This window comes from Ochlerotatus camptorhynchus, unplaced genomic scaffold, assembly GCF_037179485.1.
Source record: "Ochlerotatus camptorhynchus isolate MF236.1 unplaced genomic scaffold, CSIRO-AGI_Acam_v1.1 ptg000222l, whole genome shotgun sequence".
NCBI classification, from domain to species: Eukaryota; Metazoa; Arthropoda; class Insecta; order Diptera; family Culicidae; genus Ochlerotatus; species Ochlerotatus camptorhynchus.
In genome coordinates, this window is record NW_027040712.1 from 3,032,291 (window position 1) to 3,051,001 (window position 18,711).

The 18,711-nt window shown below is 42.0% G+C and overlaps 1 protein-coding gene across 1 annotated transcript in view; it reads left to right on the forward strand.

Annotated features, from left to right (window-relative positions):
• The window catches only part of MESR3 (misexpression suppressor of ras 3), a 33,596-nt gene extending 17,318 nt beyond the window's left edge, over positions 1-16,278 (forward strand). The window contains exons 3-4 of the mRNA XM_065225253.1: positions 8,649-8,895; positions 14,611-16,278. Of these exons, the coding sequence (XP_065081325.1) occupies positions 8,649-8,895; positions 14,611-14,897 (534 nt within the window). The 3' untranslated portion in view covers positions 14,898-16,278. The remainder of the gene's footprint in view (positions 1-8,648; positions 8,896-14,610) is intronic.
• Positions 16,279-18,711: the final 2,433 nt, after the last annotated feature.

The following is an 18,711-nucleotide window of genomic DNA, read 5'->3' on the forward strand; positions in this document are numbered from 1 at the left end:
AGCATTTTGTATGGTCGTTGGTTCTGAATATGAACAAACAGGCAGATGAATTCTATTCCTACTCTTTACTGTAATAAGCTTGGTGGCCCTGAAAAGAGCCGTTTTGTTGCCAAAGTTGGTGATGATTTAACCTCCGAAACCAAACAGAGTGCGTCTCTGTCACTTCAAAACGTAGATGACATCCATGGCCGCTTACGCTTGGCGTGTTTAGTGTAGGTGACAGCATCACGGATCTCATTTTTCAGGAACACCTTCAGCACACCTCGTAAATCAGACCGGAGATACGTCAGACATCGCCATGGCGAGCCAGACGACGGATGGTGGTTATCTCAAAGAATTTGCGTTTGGTTGTGAATATGGCGATGAGTGTGCAAAATATTACGCAATTCCATCCTCCTATTTGTACGCGCCCGAGGATCGGAGGAGAATGCCACTTCGACTTATTTCGTCTACTTACTACTCTCTGACGACTGTGATGGGGAAGCAGCATATGCATGTAGGTAATTGGTGGATTTGTTAGTTAATTCGACGCTTTTGGAAATGCTGGACATTTACCAGGTTTTCAATAGTTTCTTGTTGAGAATCAACATTCGGAAGCATTGTAATCGATGCGTAGCCATATTTCTGAGCGATTGGTGATAAAACTATTGAAATTGGACCAGAGGCAGCTGAGTTATTAACGTTCAAAATCTTTCTTAATTTGTTACATGTTCCATTTTCGGTTTTCACAAAGTGTACCCCCATATAGAAATCAAAGACGTAGTCCTACGTCAAAAAATTGCATGCTTTGTTGAATCAGCGCATAAACTTAAGCTTATATTGAATCCCGAGCAAAGCCGGGCACACTCAGCTAGTATAACATAAAATGGCATCACCGTTTTGTGTTGATATTTTGCCAATCGGTGCTAAGGTTGACTTCTTCGTTTACTTTTTGTCAGTGCCATTTTCCAGCGAAATTGTCCCCAATCGTAATAAGAGATTGTATAATTGATGAGACTCTCTTTGTCCTTATGTCTTCTGGGGGATGAACCTCTACAGAAAGTCCACACGCCATTTGAGAGATGTCCATAGTTTCAGGGAAGTCCAAACAAACTAGTGAGAGTCACCACGCTCCTTAGAATAGAATTAACTAGAATTAAGTATTAACATATGATCCGGACCAAGAGTCAATTGTAAGGGTAAGGAACATTGCAGCGATAATGTAATGCATGATCCTACAATTCTTCAGATGTATCTGCAATCGCAGCTGTTTCTCCGGCATAACACCCGGGTATGATTGATGGTTCACCAATCAGTCAGCCTCTTAATCAAAGGGGGGGGGGGGGGAGTCAGATGAGTTAGACGAATCAGAGATGCAGATTAAAGTGCGCAGTAGATGGCAGTAAATATACATCGCTCTTATTCAGCTGTTTTCTAATCAATTGATCTGAGATTACCCGGGTTGATACTAATCACATAATAAAATTCAGTTTGATTGGTTAAATAACAGCCGAGTACAAGTGTGTGGGTAGAACATAATACAGTTTTCCCACGAAGAGCACGAGTAATACATACATACATACATTTATTTGTACAACATCACATTTAAGATAAGACATAATCAACAATAGTACGCCACAATACTCGGTTTGCGGCTGCCACTCTCCATCCTCGGTCATGCCCAATGCTAGCTAGATCACGCCCAAGCAACATTGCAAGTTTTATCGCGGTTTTATAGCATTCTACAAGTCTAAATCATGGTCTACAGAACCCTCATAAAACCTAAATTGTTACTTGGGCGCTCTACCTGGTCCGCCCATCGTGCTCTCTGCGCTCCACGCCTTCTTGTGCCAACCGGATCAGTAGCGAACACCAACTTTGCAGGGTTGTTGTCCGGCATTCTTGCAACATGCCCTGCTCACCGCATCCTTCTGGCTTTGGTCACCTTCTGGATGCTGGAAGATCGTCCTTAGCACACGTCGCTCGAAAACTCCGAGTGCTTGCAGGTCCTCCTCGAGCATAGTCCATGCCTCGTGTCCATAGAGACCACCATGTAGCGTTCTGTACATGGTACATTTGGTGCGGGGGTGAATCTTTTTTGACCGTAGTTTCTTCTGGAGCCCGTAGTAGACACGACTTCCACTGATGATGCGCCTTCATATTTCACGACTCACATTGTTGTCAGCCGTCATTAAGGATCCAAGGTAAACGAATTCCTCCACTACCTCGAAAGTATCCCCGTCTATCGTGACATTACTTCCTAGACGAATCCTGTCATGTTCGGTTCCGCCTACTAGCATGTACTTTGTTTTTGACGCACTCACCACCAGTCCGACCTTTGCTGCTTCGTGTTTCAGGCGAGTGTATAGTTCTGCCACCGTTCCAAATGTTCTTGCGATAATGTCCATGTCGTCCGCAAAGCACACAAATTGACCGGATTTCGTGAAAATCGTACCCCGGCTGTTGAGCCCGGCTCGTCGCATTACACCTTCTAGAGCAATGTTGAAGAGTAGGCATGAGAGTCCGTCACCTTGTCGCAGTCCCCGGCGAGATTCGAATGAACTGGATAGTTCACCCGAAACCTTTACGCAGTTTTGCACACCGTCCATCGTTGCTTTGATCAGTCTGATCAGCTTCCCAGGAAAGCCGTTCTCGTCCATGATTTTCCATAGCTCTGTGCGGTCGATACTGTCGTATGCCGCCTTAAAAACGATGAACAAATGATGCGTTGGGACCTGGTATTCACGGCATTTCTGGAGGATTTGCCGTACGGTGAAGATCTGGTCCGTTGTCGATCAGCCGTCAATGAAGCCGGCTTGATAACTTCCCACGAACTCGGTCACTTTAGGTGATAGACGACGGAAGATGATCTGGGATAGCGTTTTGTAGGCGGCATTCAAAATGGTGATCGCTCTGAAGTTCTCACATTCCAAATGGTCGCCTTTCTTGTGAATAGGACAGATTACCCCCTCCTTCCACTCCTCCGGTAGCTGTTCTGTTTCCCAGATCCTGACTATCATCCGGTGCAGGCAGGTGGCCAACTTTTCTGGGCCCATCTTGATGAGTTCGGCTGCGGTACCATCCTTACCAGCTGCTTTGTTGTTTTTGAGCTGCTGAATGGAGTCCTTAACTTCCCTCAGCGTGGGAGTTGGGTCAGTTCTGTCCTCTGCTGCACTGACGTAGTCGTTTCCTCCATTGCGCTGGTCTGCCGTGCCTACGTTCTCCTCGCCATTCAGGTGCGCATCGAAGTGCTGCTTCCACCTTTCAATCAACTTACGTCCGTCCGTCAAGAGGCTCCCGTCCTTATCCTTGCACATTTCGGCTCGCGGCACGAAGCCGTTGCGGGATGCGTTGAGCTTCTGGTAGAACTTCCGTGTTTCTTGGGAACGGCACAGCAGTTTGATTTCCTCGCACTCCGCTTTTTCCAGGCGGCGTTTTTTCTCCCGAAAGATGCGGGTCTGCTGTTTCCGCTTCTGTTTCTACCGTTCCACGTTCTGTCGGGTTCCATGCTGCAGCATTACCGCCCGCGCTGCGTTCTTCTCCTCCAAAATCGCTCTGCACTCCTCGTCGAACCATTCATTCCGTCGACTTCTTTCCACGTACCCGATGGTGCTCTCGGCTGCGTCGGTGATGACTGCTTTTACTGTACTCCAGCAGTCCTCTAGAGGGGGCACATCAAGCTCGCCCTCCTCTGGCAACGCTGCCTCGAGATTCTGCGCGTATGCTAAGGCGACATCCGGTTGCTAATGTCGCTCTAGGTTGTACCGTGACGGGCGTCGGTACCGTACGTTGTTGATGACGGAAAGTTTTGGGCGCAGTTTGACCATCACCAGGTAGTGATCAGAATCGATGTTAGCGCCACGATAGGTCCTGACGGCGATAATGTCGGAGAAGTGTCGTCCATCAATCAGAACGTGGTCGATTTGCGATTCCGTCTGCTGTGGTGATCTCCAGGTGTAACGATAGGGGAGGTGGTGTTGGAAGAAGGTGCTACGTATGGCCATCTTCTTGAAGGCGGCGAAATCGATAAGTCGTAGGCCGTTCCCGTTCGTCAGCTGGTGGGAGCTGAACTTTCAAATCGTCGATCTTAATTCCTCCTCCTGGCCTACCTGAGCGTTTAGGTCTCCTATGATGATCTTGACGTCGTGGCTTGGGCAGCGATCGTACTCGCGGTCGAGCTGCGCGTAAAATGCGTCCTTGTCATCATCAGTGCTTCCGGAGTGAGGGCTGTGCACGTTGATTATGCTAAAGTTGAAGAATCGGCCCTTGATCCTCAACCTGCACATTCTTTCGTCGATCGGCCACCAACCGATCACGCGCTTCTGCATTTCGCCCATGACGATGAAAGCTGTGCCCAGCTCGCGTGTGTTGCCGCAACTCTGGTAGATGGTATGATTACCTCTGAACGTTCGCACCATGGATCCTGTCCAACACACCTCCTGCAGCGCTACGATGCCGAATCCGCGGTCCTTCAGTAGATTGGCGAGTATTCGGGTGCTCCCGATGAAATTGAGAGATCGACAGTTCCACGTGCCGAGTTTCCAATCGCAAGTCCTATTTCGTCGCTGGGGTCGTTGCCGTTGATCTCGGTTCGTATTCCTTCTTCTTCTTCTTCTTCTTCTTCTTCTTCTTCTTCCTCTTCTTCTTCTTCTTCGCATTTCAAGCTTATTGCATATTGCATATTAGCTTATAGCGTGCTCTCAACTTAGTGTTCTAGATGCACTTCCACAGTTATTAATTGAGAGCTTTCGATACCTGTACCATTTTTGCATTGGTATAATTGTGTGGCAAGTCCAATCATACTTCTATGCCCAGGGAAGTCGAGAAATTTTCCAACCTGAAAAATTCCTAGACCGGACCGGGAATTGAACCCAGCCACCTCCAGCATGGTCTTGCTTTGTAGCTGCGTCTTAACCGACTGAGCTAAGGGAGTATTCCTCTGTTGCTGATTTTCCGTTGCAATGCTTTTTTTACGGCTGGCTCGCAGGGCCTGACACCAACCCCCTAACTTTCCGGAGGACCAGGGTGCACAGTTGTACTTAGAGTCCTTCACTGGCACTCGGACGTAGATCAGCCGCCCCTAACATGGGAACAGACGCTGTTGTGAGCCGCTCCTCCTGGAGAACAGACGTTCAGGCTTGCCGAAGCAAACCCCCCTTCGCTGTCAGCCTATGACCAAAGTTCCCACCGGGGTTGGTTACCCGATCTTCCCTAAGGTTGCTCACAGTTCCCGGCCGGTACCACGGGGAGGTAGGGATAGGAGTTGCTGGGAAGAGGCTAGTGATCTCAATGGGATCTGTATTGCGCATTACCCAGCATTACTCAACACCACTTGGCACTGATGAAGTCTGCAAGTAGTAGACGAAATACGCGTATCTGTCAAAAGATAAGCAATTATAACGGAATTTAAAGGAAATAAACCAACCCACACAAAGCTTTGGGAAATACTGCTAAATATCCTTCAATATGGGTATTTCCGGAATCAGGATGACATCTAGAGACCAAAAATCGATGTGCATCGCCATCTTCAAATCCAAGTTGGTGGCTTCCGGTTCCAGAAAAAGTGGGAAATACTGTAAAATACTCTACAATATGGATATTTTTACAACAAAGACGACGTTCAGATGTCGAAATGGCGTCAGCCACCAATTTTCCGTCTATTGTAGGGTATTTGACAGTTTTTTTTTAATAAACAGGACTGTCATCTTAGATTCTAAAATTCCGTCGGACATAGATTTTGAGTCTCTACATATCGTCCCCATTCCGAAAATACCCATATTAAGGGGGTAACCAGAAGCTGTCATCTTTGAATTCAACATGGCATCGGACAGTAATTGCTAGTCCGTAGCTATCACCGCAGATCCCAAAATACCCACATTCATGGGTATTAGACAGTATTTCCAACTTTTTCTGTATCCTGTAACTGCTATTTTGGATTTCATGACACTCATTTTCTATTTATAGATGTCATTCTCTAGACGTCATTACTTTTCCAAAAATACTCATATTCAAGGGTATTTGACAGTATTTCTATCTTTTTCTGAAACCGGAAGCTACCATCTTGGATTTCAAAATGGCGTCGGACATTGATATTTGTCATCTACATGTCGTCTCAAAAAATCCATATTATTGGATATTTGACAGTTTTTTCTGAAATATCCATATTGAAGGGTATTTGGTAGTATTTCCCAATTTTTCTGAAATCATCAGCCACCATATTTGATTTAAAGATGGCGTTAGACATCGATTTTCGGTCTCTAGACGTCAGCCCGATTTCAAAAATATACATATTGAAGAGTATTTGGCAGTATTTCCCACTTTTCTGAAGCCGGAAGCCGCCATCTTGGATTTCAAAATGGCGTCAGAAATCGATTAACGGATTTTAGACGTCATCCCGATTCCGAACATATCCATATTCCATCCATATTGGTCTTGATCCACTGAACAACCTCGCCGAAAAAAGCAACTTCCTAGGATGGCAAGATTTTCAAAATATCACACAAACAAGGATATCACAAATTCATGTACACTAGCGCCGTACAGTGAGAAAATTTCGAACTTCTGTCCACCAACCGTTAAGTCTTGATCCACAGAACAACTTTGCCGAGGACAGTAGCCTTCTGTATGTCCAGGATCGCGAGATATTCCCTGTTGGTCCCTATTAGGTCAAATCCCGTATGCTACATGTACTCCATTGACGCGATTCCCTCGCATAAACGGAATCATTCGAGACCAACGTAAATGGAATTCGTGTAGACCAAGTTCGCGTTCTTCGGGAGAAGAGTGCACCTACAGCACTTTTGTGGGATTATATATAATACTAGCTGAGTGTGCCCGGCCTTGCTCGGGATTCAATATTAGCTTGAGTTTCTGCGCCGATTCAAAAAAGCATGCTATATTTTTCTGTTTTATTTGAATGGGAGCCCCTCCTCCCCCTTACAGAGGGGAAGTCTCGCACCATCATAAGAACCGTTTCCGGCCCCTAAAACCCCTGCATACAAATTCCGAGTCGATAAGGGTCAGACAGACAGACAATAATTCATTTTTATATAAAGGGGAACTTGATGTAATGTCGTCCTAAATGCCCCTTATTTGGGCCCATACATAAATTCAGCAATCGACTAAATTTTCAATGGCGTTCAACCATCGTTTTTCAGTGAATGTATATTGCAAGTTCAGCCCACTCTAGTTCATCATGCATAATAGATACAGATTTAAGTTCTAGCTAAAATTTGTAGCTAATATCAAATACTATCAAAGCTCTATTCATTATTTTACAAAAATCTGATGACGAAAAAAGATAGACGCAAATTAATGTAAATTAATGCACGAAATGAATGTAAATGGGTGGGTGGGGTCTAGAAGGAAAGGGGTTTAAGTGACTTTGATCGATTCTCTATATCGATTTTATCGTTTGATAACCACAGCTTTATAAACAGATTTTGCGCTATTTCTGCTACATACCTAGTTTGATAAAGCAAGTTCTCATCTAGCAACCAGAATGGCACACAAATCAAGGAATGGGTTTGCAGCTGAATTAGTAACGAAAGAAAAATTCGATGAAGAGAATCGATCAAAGTAACTTACACCCCTTTCCTTCTAACCCCCTCAAATGATTTTCCGTGCCTGCTCAGCTTATTGCGCATGCTCTCAACTTAGCTGTTCTAGATGCACTTCCACAGCTATCAATTGAGAGCTTTCGATGCCTGTACCATTTTTGCATTAGTATAATTTGTTTGGCAGGTACAATCCTCTTATATGCCCAAGGAAATCGAGCAATTTTCCAACACGAAAAATTCCTAGACCGGACCGGGAATTGATCCCAGCCACCTCCAGCATGGCCTTGCTTTGTAGCTGCGCCTTTAGCGACTGGGCTAATAATAGTGTCATTAATTTGAAAAAGAATGATACATTGAACGGCCTCCCCCGCTCTCCAAGTTGAACTGTAGTGGTGAAGACATTTTTTCGATCTCGTTGAAGACTTTTCCTCATATCACCTGGCATCCCTGTCGTTGCAAGGTGTAGAAGGCAGAGTCTCCAATATCTCAAACTTACGCTTTGTGTTCTCCTAGCGAAACTCAGTGAATCAACGACGCAGAAAGAAGAGCCACACAAAGCGAAAGCTGCAAACGAGTCGGAAAAGTTTACCAAAACTTTTTGCCTACGTTACAGGCGATTAGCTTTTTGTTTGCCTTTTCTTGTCGTCAGTCTGCAGCCAGGGTGAGAAGGAGGGTGCGGGTGAAAAGGAAACATGATGGAGCTATAAAAAATTGAATTGGGGCTTTGGCAGTCCTATGTTGCAGCCATGTGGCATGGGACTAGGAGGCACATATGTTAAATTCCTCCGAGAAAAAGGTTAAAGGCTGCGGGGAGGCAAAAATCATCGTTGCCAAGTTATGCAAATCGTATGAACAGAAATGGGTACGAAACCTTACTTGGGTGCCGTTCGCTATGTGGGGGTGGGTGAAAAAATTGAAAAAGGTTGTTGCTGTGAGGAATACGTACCTACGTCTAGCTGAATGAAATCTAAATTGCAAATTGTTTTCAGTTGAAAAGCTCGAAAAACAGTGTGAAAATCAACTATTCTACAATCTTAAACGAAACCGAAAAACAGTGAATCTATTTTTCATCAACCCATCTTCCCTCTCATTCTATCTCTTCCTCCGCAGGTCTACGTCAGCACGTCGCTAGCCAATCTGTACGAAAGCCTCGGCAAAGACGACTGGCGTCTGGTGTACACCGGCATCCCGGTTCTGCTGCACGACAAAGGATGCACCCGGTCCCGCTGTACGCCGAGGGTGAGCTTTGTCCTGGCAGAGCGGGGCACCTGCTTCGCCCTCTGGAAGGACACCATCGACAATCTGTCCGACTATAAGGTCGCAGCGGCAGCCTTTCACACCATGTGTCTCTCGGCAGGTAGGTGGATTATTAGCCATTCTCCGGTGCTAATAGAACGGAATGCTATAAAATGATGTGGTAGAGTTTGCTTTAGTTAGTTGCGAGCAAAAAACTAAGTAAGGATGATGCTGGCATTTATTAAAAGCGCATCAGCACCCCCCTGAGGTGCACGGAAAGGATGGAGTCAAATCTACGGATTGTCGGAAGCTATGGATTGAGGATATTAATATTTGAAGTGCTTTATTCTATTTAAAATCTAACAATATTAACCATGGTTATATGTGACTCATTAAAATTCTGACGGAAATGTTGGTACATCCACCCTTTTTTTACGTGACCTTATTTTCCTTTTTTCTTACACGGATAAAAAATACTACCCAAAATTTGAGTTATTTTTACTTAAAACTCTCACTTGCACTTGTTGTCAAAAAAAAAAAAAAGAACAAGAGATTCGACCCAACGATAAAGTTCAGCCCAATAAGTTACTTTTGAGTAAATTGCATATTCTAAAATTTACGCGAATTAAACTTAATTTTGGGTAGAATATACTTAAGAGTAGGTATTTTTTTGCTGGTGTTAAAAGGAAACTACTATTTGCGATATGCTCACATTTGGGTTATTGGGCTGAGCTTTGAAATTGAGGGAAAAGTACTTAATTTTGGGTAGTTTTTCATCTCCGTGTATGTTCTTGGTACTTGATGGTTACACTCACAATCACCGTTAGAACGGTAATGTTAAAACTAGAGAGGGTCTAATATAATAGAAGAGCTGGCTGATTTTGAGCCAAACGAACTGTTAAAGCCAGTGCCAATCGAGTAGCGTCTATCTTGATTGTATTGGCAGTGTTGCTAGAAATTATCTAGCAGGGCTGGTAGCGAGTCACTTTTTTCTAGCTACTTGCTCCTTTTTGAAGGCCAAGCCTCTAAAGTCACTGTTTCTTGTAATCCGTCAGTTTTTTCCAACATTTTTCTGTAGGATGCCTACATGTTATTCTAATTTTCGAATAATTTGAAAATGTTCAGCTTCTACAGAGTTTTTTGGACGTTTAATCATCTTTATTTATTTACAGAGTGTCTACCAACGGGTTGGTAACTCCGCACAGTGTGCCAAAATTACAGATGGACAGTTTGATCGAGGTTGGGATCGAGGGATCGAGGTGGCATCGTTCCGGAAGCTGATTGAAAAGATGACCATGAAGCGACTGCTACTGGTCATAATTCCGATTCGGAATGTGATTAGTGAGTTGGCTATTGGGGAGAGCGAGACTCTGAAGGGGGAAGCGAATGGAAAGCTCAAGACGTTGGTAGATCGATTTGGGGCGGAGAGATTCGTGACGGAGCTGAAATCACTAGCGTGCACAGGAATCTTGTTAAGGAGGGGCAATTTTTTTTCTATGATGCATTCAACCTGGGTATATGGAGTACTCCAAAGTTCGTGGTGGATGGTGCTATCCACCCACCACTGTTTTCCTACTATTCAATTTAACTAATTTTAGATGGAAGAAGATGAACTCTTCAATGCAAACTGCTTTCAGACAGCCAATGGAAATTTTCAATTTAATCCCATCGACGATGTCGATAATGATCGGCTCGTCAAATGGTTGCGATAGTAGGCCTTTAACCTAAATGATACATTTGCTGCAATATTGTTGCCTTGGTGGTTGGATTCAGCTGAAGTCACGTCAGATGGTGGTAATAGCACCGACAAACCGACAGAATGACCAATAAGAATCGCATTCTCCTTTCGCATGTAAACAGTGCGCATAGTGGTGAACAAACAAAGTTTATGGTTTTAAAAAATTTCCACGCTTCCATACTACCAACATGGGTTTCACTGCGATTCTGTTTGCCCAGCAACTCGGTCGCTGTCTTCCAATTTCTGAACCCTGTAGGAATCGGATCGTCCGAAAAGACCGGCAACGAAATGTTTATTTGTATAGAATTGGTTCTGAAAATCCAGAATAACATTAAAAATAGTTTTTGAAGTTTCTACAATTTCTTGGAAGTTACATAAAGTTACAGCTCGAATAATATTTTGATAGAAAAATGTTGTATTAATTTTTTGCGTCATGCTCTTCTTTACAGGTTAAAAATATAAACCAAAGAAAATATATTTTTCATATACCTTTCTAAAAAATTTTGCAGTGCATTTTTGTATATTTTGAAGGCATCGTTTATTTTTTACTATTTAAAGGTTTTGTAAGCCCTATATGCTGTTGTTGTTACACTTTACAATTACCGTTGCGAGTACGTTGAACTTGGCCATTTTCAGCGAAAATTGTAATTATATTTTTTTTTTTCAAATTTGACCTAAATGCCAAGGCTAATAGGATCATTAAAAAGGTTTAAAAAATATGTAACGATTCGATCGAAAGTGCACAAAACTATTCTGACAAGCGAGTACAGTATTGTTAACGGAATGACGACTTGTGCGAAGGATTGAGCATGTCAACCCTGTCCCAAAGTACCGCCAGTCGGGGTGACAGAAAATGATGCCGAACATTCAACATGTTTTAGAGATGATATACATAAAGGACAAACCCGAGTTTATTGCAACGCACATAGACAGCTGAAACTTTTTAGCCATGGTTACAAATGACTTGAAATTTTCAGAGAAGATTCTTAGACGAATTCTCAGTAAGACAACAAAAAACCAAGGTTCAATGGCAAACTAATACCCACTTTTCAATTAGGAAATCCAAAATCTGTCTTTAAACTTCGTACAGTAGCGAAAAAGTCCATCATCAGAATTCCTTGAGGTTCTTTTCGAAATTTTTAGAACTCTATGAGTTCTTCTTAAATTCTTCTCGGAAGTCCTCTGGAATTATTTTTAGAACTTTTCTTGACTTTTACTCAGAATACCTTGGAACTGAAATTCCCTTAGAGTTTCAGAAGAATTTCCTCAGTATTATCCAGAAAGTATTCCCGGAATGAGTTAGAAGTTATCGGTACGCTCTTGAAATTTTCCTCAAAATCCCTTTGGAATTTCACTTAAAATTTAATTTTCTCGGTATTCTTTTCGGAATTATCTGCAGGATTCACTAGAAATTATTCGCAGAATTTTCTTGCAATACTCCCCAGAAATCCTTTGGAACTGTCCTCAAAATTCAATATCCTTGAGGATCTTCTCGGATTTTTTTAGAACCCCCCTAAGAGCTCTTTTGAAATTCTTCTCAGAAGTCCACTGAAATTATACTTAGAACTCTTCATTTTTTTTCTCAAAACACCTCGGAGCTGAAATTCAATTAGAGTTTCAGAATTTTTTCCTGGAATGAGCTAGAAATTATCCTCGGAATTCACTTTGAAATTTTACTCAAAATTTGATGTTTTTGGTATTCTTTTCGAAATTATCTTGGAACTATCTGCAGGATGCACTAGAAATTATCCACAGAATTTTCTTTAAATTCTCTCCGAAATATTTTGAAACTGTCCTTAGAATTCAATATCCTTGAGGTTTTTCTTGGAATATTTTAGAACTTTTTTTTTTTCTCAGAATACCTTGGAACTGAAATTCCCCTAAAGTTTCAGAATAATTTCCTCTTTATTTTCCAGAAATTCTTGCCAGAATGAGCTTGAAATTATTCTCGGAATTCCCTTGAAATTTTTCTCAACATTCCTTTTGAATTTCATTCAAAATTTGATTCTTTCGGTATTCTTTCCGAAATTCGGTATTATTTTCGACAAATTTGTCCGTTCATTCACCAACACGTTGTAGTTTTTTCTACCAAAAATTTTCAATAAAGCTTGCCCCTCCATTCACCAGAACTGTGCAATTTTTCATCCGGACTGTTTAATTCAGCTTGCCCCTCCATGCTGCAGATTGTTGCAAATCTTACACCAGAAATGTTCAATACAAACTTGCCTTCAGAAATTTTTACACCAGAAATTTCAATTGACCAGAACGATGCAAATTTTCCACCGTTAATGTTCAACAAAAATTGCTTCTCCAATCTTCTGATTGGTGCAGATTTCCTTTTTTCCATTTTCCACCAGACATTTTCAGTATAGCTTGCTTCTCCTATCATCAGAATGTTGCAGGTTTTCTATCAAATAAAGCTTGCCCCTATTTTCAGATGTTTCATCATAAATTTTCAGTAAAGTAGCTTCCCTCCAAACATCAGAATGGTGCAAATTTTACACCAGAAATAATTTTTAAAGTTTGTTTCTCTATTCAGCAGAAGGATGCAAATTTAACACCAAAAATTTTCCGAAAAGCTTGCCCATCCGTTCACCAGAACGGTGCAGATTTTCCACCAGAAATTTTCAATATAGCTTAATTTAAAATAAAGCTTGTGCCTTAATTTACCAGACAAGTGCATGTTTTCCACCGGACATTTTCTGTTCATTTCATTTATCAGAGCGATGCAAATCTCGCACCAGAAATTTTCAATAAAGCATGCTCCTCCATTCACCAGAACGATGCACCAAAAATTGTCAGTGAAGTGTGTTTCACCATGCAACTTTGTGGTGAAATTTTAGATGAAACTTGCATTCATAAGAACGATGAAAATTATGCACCAGAAAAATGAATAAACCTTGCTTCTACATTCACCGCAGTATTGCGAACTTTCCACCGGAAATTTTCACTTAAAAGTGCACCTCCAAATTTTTAGCGTGATTCATTTTTTCCACCAGAGTTATTTATTTTGATTAGTCCCTCCATGCATTTCACCTTGATTTTTACACCAGAAATATTAAATAAAAAACTTTTTCTTTGATTTACCACCACGAAGGTGAGTTTTTTCAACCTTAAATTTACCCCTTTGTTTAAACCCCTCCATGCACAACCTTAAAAAAAAATTGCACCAGAAATTTTTTGTATGCACTATTGTGGTGCAAATTTTTTCACCAAAAAATTTCATTGAAGTTTGTCCCTTCATGCACCTTGGTGGTGCAATTTTCAGGCATCATCTCAAAGGAATTGACGCAATAAAAGGTTTTCAGTGCCCTTATATTATGAAATGAAGTTATTTTACCTTCAAACCAAGTAATCAAGAAAACAAGTTATTCTATATAATATTTAATTTTGTAAATGTGGAAATAAAAATCTTATTTATAATATGGGGGGGGGGGCAATTGCAGGGGGAGGTTAAGTGGAATTGTAAGATGTTGATTGGACAGAAGGTGAGCTCCTGAAAGTCGACATCGGTGAGTTGGTTGAAGGATATGTTTAGCTCTCGGACACGACCCTGGTATTTTTTTTTCCTTGATTTGTTTTCCGTCGATCTTGTTTTCCATACTGAGCACCAATGCTACCGACGCCAGGAAGGCAGCTCCCACACCTGGACGCTACCTATCAACCCATTAATTCATGAACCGCGGAGCAACGGCTTTACTTCCCTTCTGAAGGAAGGCGTGATCAGAGATGTTATGCCTTATGAGATACTAATTGGATAAGCCTAAAACATTAAACATTTATTTGGTGCGCCATCAGAACAGCTTTTTTTTGTCTCTTAGGTCACTTTTTAGTCACTTTATTTGCAACTATAAGTCACTATTTTGTCACTTATTTCTTCAACATGGTCACACTAAAATCACTGTTTTTGACAGCATTGATCGCTACCAGCCCTGATCTAGGCATAAGCTAGGAAGGTAGTTTTTTTTAAATCTGCTTCTCTTTTCTACTAAACCCTCTCTAATTAAAACCTGTTAAAATGTAGAATACCCTGCATTCCAACCGTTTCCACGGTGCTAAATGAATACTTTTCTTTTTGCTTCTGTTCCCTCATTGCAGACCACCGCAAGGTGATTGGCTTCAGCTTCGACTCGAACCAGGCCGCCCGCGAGATGTGGGTCCGGGTGGAGGAACTCATCAGCAATCCAGAGAACATTGCCCTGTCCGCGCCGGGCCGGAAGCGAAAGACCAAGAAGAGCGCCAAGCCCATCATTCTGCCGCCGAAGTCGCAAATTTCGCAACCCTGCCAGTTCCACCACGTCACCAGCGTTACCACCAACGACACACCGCGTTACTTCAGTCTGCAAGCGTTTGTGGCTCCTCCGGTCAAGCACCGGGAACCCTAGGGTCAGGCCAATGGCCGTCCGATTCATAACTTTTTGTTTCCATAATATTTTAATTAGCCATAATTGACAAATGGGCGGTCACACGTATATGTTGTGGATAAATAGGAGTTATGTATTTTAATTTATGGGCACTGATTAACACAGCGCATCACCCTAATGTTTTAATCCAACCGTTTAATGAATGCAATGGAAGTTTTAATTTTTAATCAATCTTGCTGATTTCCGACAAGGGAAATTAATTCGTATAATTAAATGCCATCATCAGTGCTCCCTCAAATTGTCCACGCTCGCTGTTAAGCACATAATTGGATTCAATGCGTAATGCGAAATGGCCCGAAATTTATCAAAGTAAGTTGACTTTGGGACTCATTTAACAGTAGGATTATCAAATCAATACATAAATATACTTAACTGACACTCACAAATATTTGAGAAGGATGGTTAGGTCTTTCAAAAGCGGCATGGTGCTGAGATGAACTGATGAAAAGAGTTATTCAATATGAGATAAGGAAAAACAGTAGACCACAGAATGATAAAGTATGGGATCGTGCTAACTAGTTGTACAATTGTGTACATATTGTTTCTGTGATAAATTGATGGGTATGTGGCATGTAAAACTATTTGGAGTAGACGAAAAGCTATCATCGCGTGAATCCAGAAACATCCATAAAAAAAACGAATGAACAGCAATAAGTAGAAACCAGGACAACCGAAAATGTAATAGTGTAGAAGTTGAATTGCAGTTATGAACAGAACTCCATCCCGACCACGGATGGGCGGCATTGTCTGCTTTTTAATTGAAAAGTATATTTCCACGAGCACTTAAAATAAAATTAAATCTTCTCTTGCCCCCACCCATCCTACCTGTAGGCATAATACACTGAATGCATCTTTCATTAATGCCACTATGAAATTGCATCATATCGCATCACCATTATAACCGAACGAAATACAGAAAACGGCAGCTGGATGGATTTTTAATTGAAAATCCATTTTTTCAGGGAAACAAGCAACCGACAAACGACAAAACGACAACCCTAACCAGGTCCTCATCGTCATTCATAGTGAATTCAATTGATGTAACGGGGAATATGTTCGTGTAGTGAACGGGACGCATTCACTACAACAGAACTACTTATAGCTTTTAGAATTTAAGCTTTCAATACTGTAATTCAAAACCGAAGCGCAAAAGTGCGTCATTCGTGTTAATTATCCCACAAAAAAAAAACAAATAAGTTATTTCTGCACAAATTCACCCGCAGCTAAGAAACGCTCCTTCAAAGTTGTTATTGAAGTTTAAGTACATGGAACCTAGCAAAATAGTCAACCCTAGTATGTAAGAAGATGAACACTGAAACTTTAATTAAGTCCATCGAATCAACAGCAAAAAAATAAACAGAGATGTTCTGCTGTGTAAATAATTCTATGCGTGTAAGTTCTGATATCAAATTAAAGCAGATATGTGCATATTTGGGGGGCTTTACGTACCTACCTTTGATAATATCACTGCCAGTCGCAACGAAACAACGAGAAAATGACGACTTGACATATTTGTATAATTTGATGTTATCCTGCTGTTCAAAATATTTTCATTTCAACATAAATTCAGTACCAACATTTCAAAAGGGTGCAACTTACAAATGTAAACAAACTTTGTTTTTATTGAAATAGACAGCAAGTGATCCAATACTATGAACAAATTCATAAAATTAAAAAAAAATATTTTGTCACCCTAAATTAATATCAACAAAAAGGCGTAACACGCTATGTCTGAGAGAACTTTTTTTTAACTTTCATGTAACTCTTTTTTTCCCTCACAAGAAATTGGTATTGATATGATGGTGATGATGGTCCCACCTCTTACCCCTGCAAAGGTTTGAGCTGGACGATTTATCTTTAAGATTATTAAATATGACATTTTAACCAGGTTAGCCAACAAAATCGAACTGGTTTCAGTTACAGATTTAAATTCCCTCTAGAGTTTACAGTTGCTTCACAGCGATATAAAAGTGAAAAAGCTTAGGCGTCCACCTCTTAGTTCACCTTTTTTGTTCACCTAAAATATTTATAAGTATTACAAGCAAACAAGAGTTAATGAACAATCAACAAAAGCGTCCTATTACACTAGCAACCCCGCAATCTGATGCTATCATAATTTTCAGCAATGTCAGGAATGCTCACGAACCTTCAAAATTTGCCAGAAAACTTACTACTAACTTAAGATAGCCCAGGAATGGATAGAATCAAGTTCACCTTGCTTAAAAATCTCCCAGATGTTGCGAAGAGACGAAGGCACTTTTTTTTTGCAACATTCATGTACCTCAGTTTTTTCTTCACAGGATGTTAGTATTGATCCTAACAATCAACTCTGTGATGGTTTGAAAATATTTCATCTTGGGTTTTTTTTTAGAAAAGGTGTTTTGAAGTTTACAACGCCGATAACAACGCCGATATATTGGACTATTGACGATACAAAACTATTGCGAATTGAACAAATGCAGTTAAATCAGGTTCAAAAGTTGATTGAATTATTCCAAATGGCTAAAAGAATTCTCTTTGACACTCAAGCAAGATGCGTATTGATTACGTCGACTTTGCGCAGAAATCAATTAATATTTGTTGCTAGAACAACTTCTTGTTTAATGTCTCTTCCCTCCTTTCCTTTGGTTTGTTTTTTCCGTCGATCTTGTTTTCCGTGCTGAGCACCAATGCTACCGACGTGCCAGGAAGGCAGCTCCCACACCTGGACCCTACCTATCGACCCATCAACTCATGAACCGGGGACCAACGGCTTTACTTCCCATCCGAAGGAAGGCGTGATCAGAGATGTTATGCCTCAGAACATCCCGGCGAACATCGCTGTCCTCGGTGCCCACTTTCGGAATTCCCACAGACAACGACGACCTACCGATCAACCAACCATTCTCCTGGGAAGAATTCTCGTTCGCTCTTAGCCGGAGCAACGGAAACTCGGCCGGACCGGATGAAATCGGATACCCACTGCTGAAGCATCTACCGCTCGAAGGGCAAACACAATTGCTCGAACTCTACAACCAGCTATGGAACAACGAAGAATACCCGGACGAATGGAGGGAAAGTCTCGTGATCCCGATCCCCAAAACAAATATAGGGACCAAGGACGTCACAGGATTTCGCCCCATCGCGCTGACCTGCTGCATGGCCAAAGTCTTGGAGCGGATGGTCAACAGAAGTCTCAAGCAATACCTGGAGTCTAAGGGACTGCTTGACCATCGACAGCACGCCTTCAGGCAAGGGTACGGTACTTCCACCTACTTCGCCACTCTTGGAGAAGTCCTGAAGGAGGCACAGGACCAAGGCCATCATACGGAGATCGTCTCGCTGGACATCTCCAAAGCATTCAACAGAACGTGGACACCAGCAGTAATGAAGAAGTTAGCCGAATGGGGACTAAAAGGACGCATCCTACACTTCGTCCGAAACTTTCTGACCGACCGATCTTTTCGTGTGTCGGTCGGAAACGTCCAATCCAGAAGGTTCAGCGAAGAAACCGGAGTACCACAGGGTTCGGTCATCACGGTCACCCTCTTCCTGGTGGCCATGAACGGGGTCTTTGACAAGCTACCCAGGAACATATATATTTTCGTCTACGCGGATGACGTCCTCATTGTAACGGTGGGCCCCACCCTGCAGAAGACGAAATTAAGGGCGCAAGCGGCAGTCTCCTCGGTGGTCAGATGGGCTGACTCCGTTGGGTTCCAGCTTTCCGCCGGCAAGAGCGTGCGCTGCCATATATGCACCACCCGGCATCGGAACAACGGACAGCCCATCATGA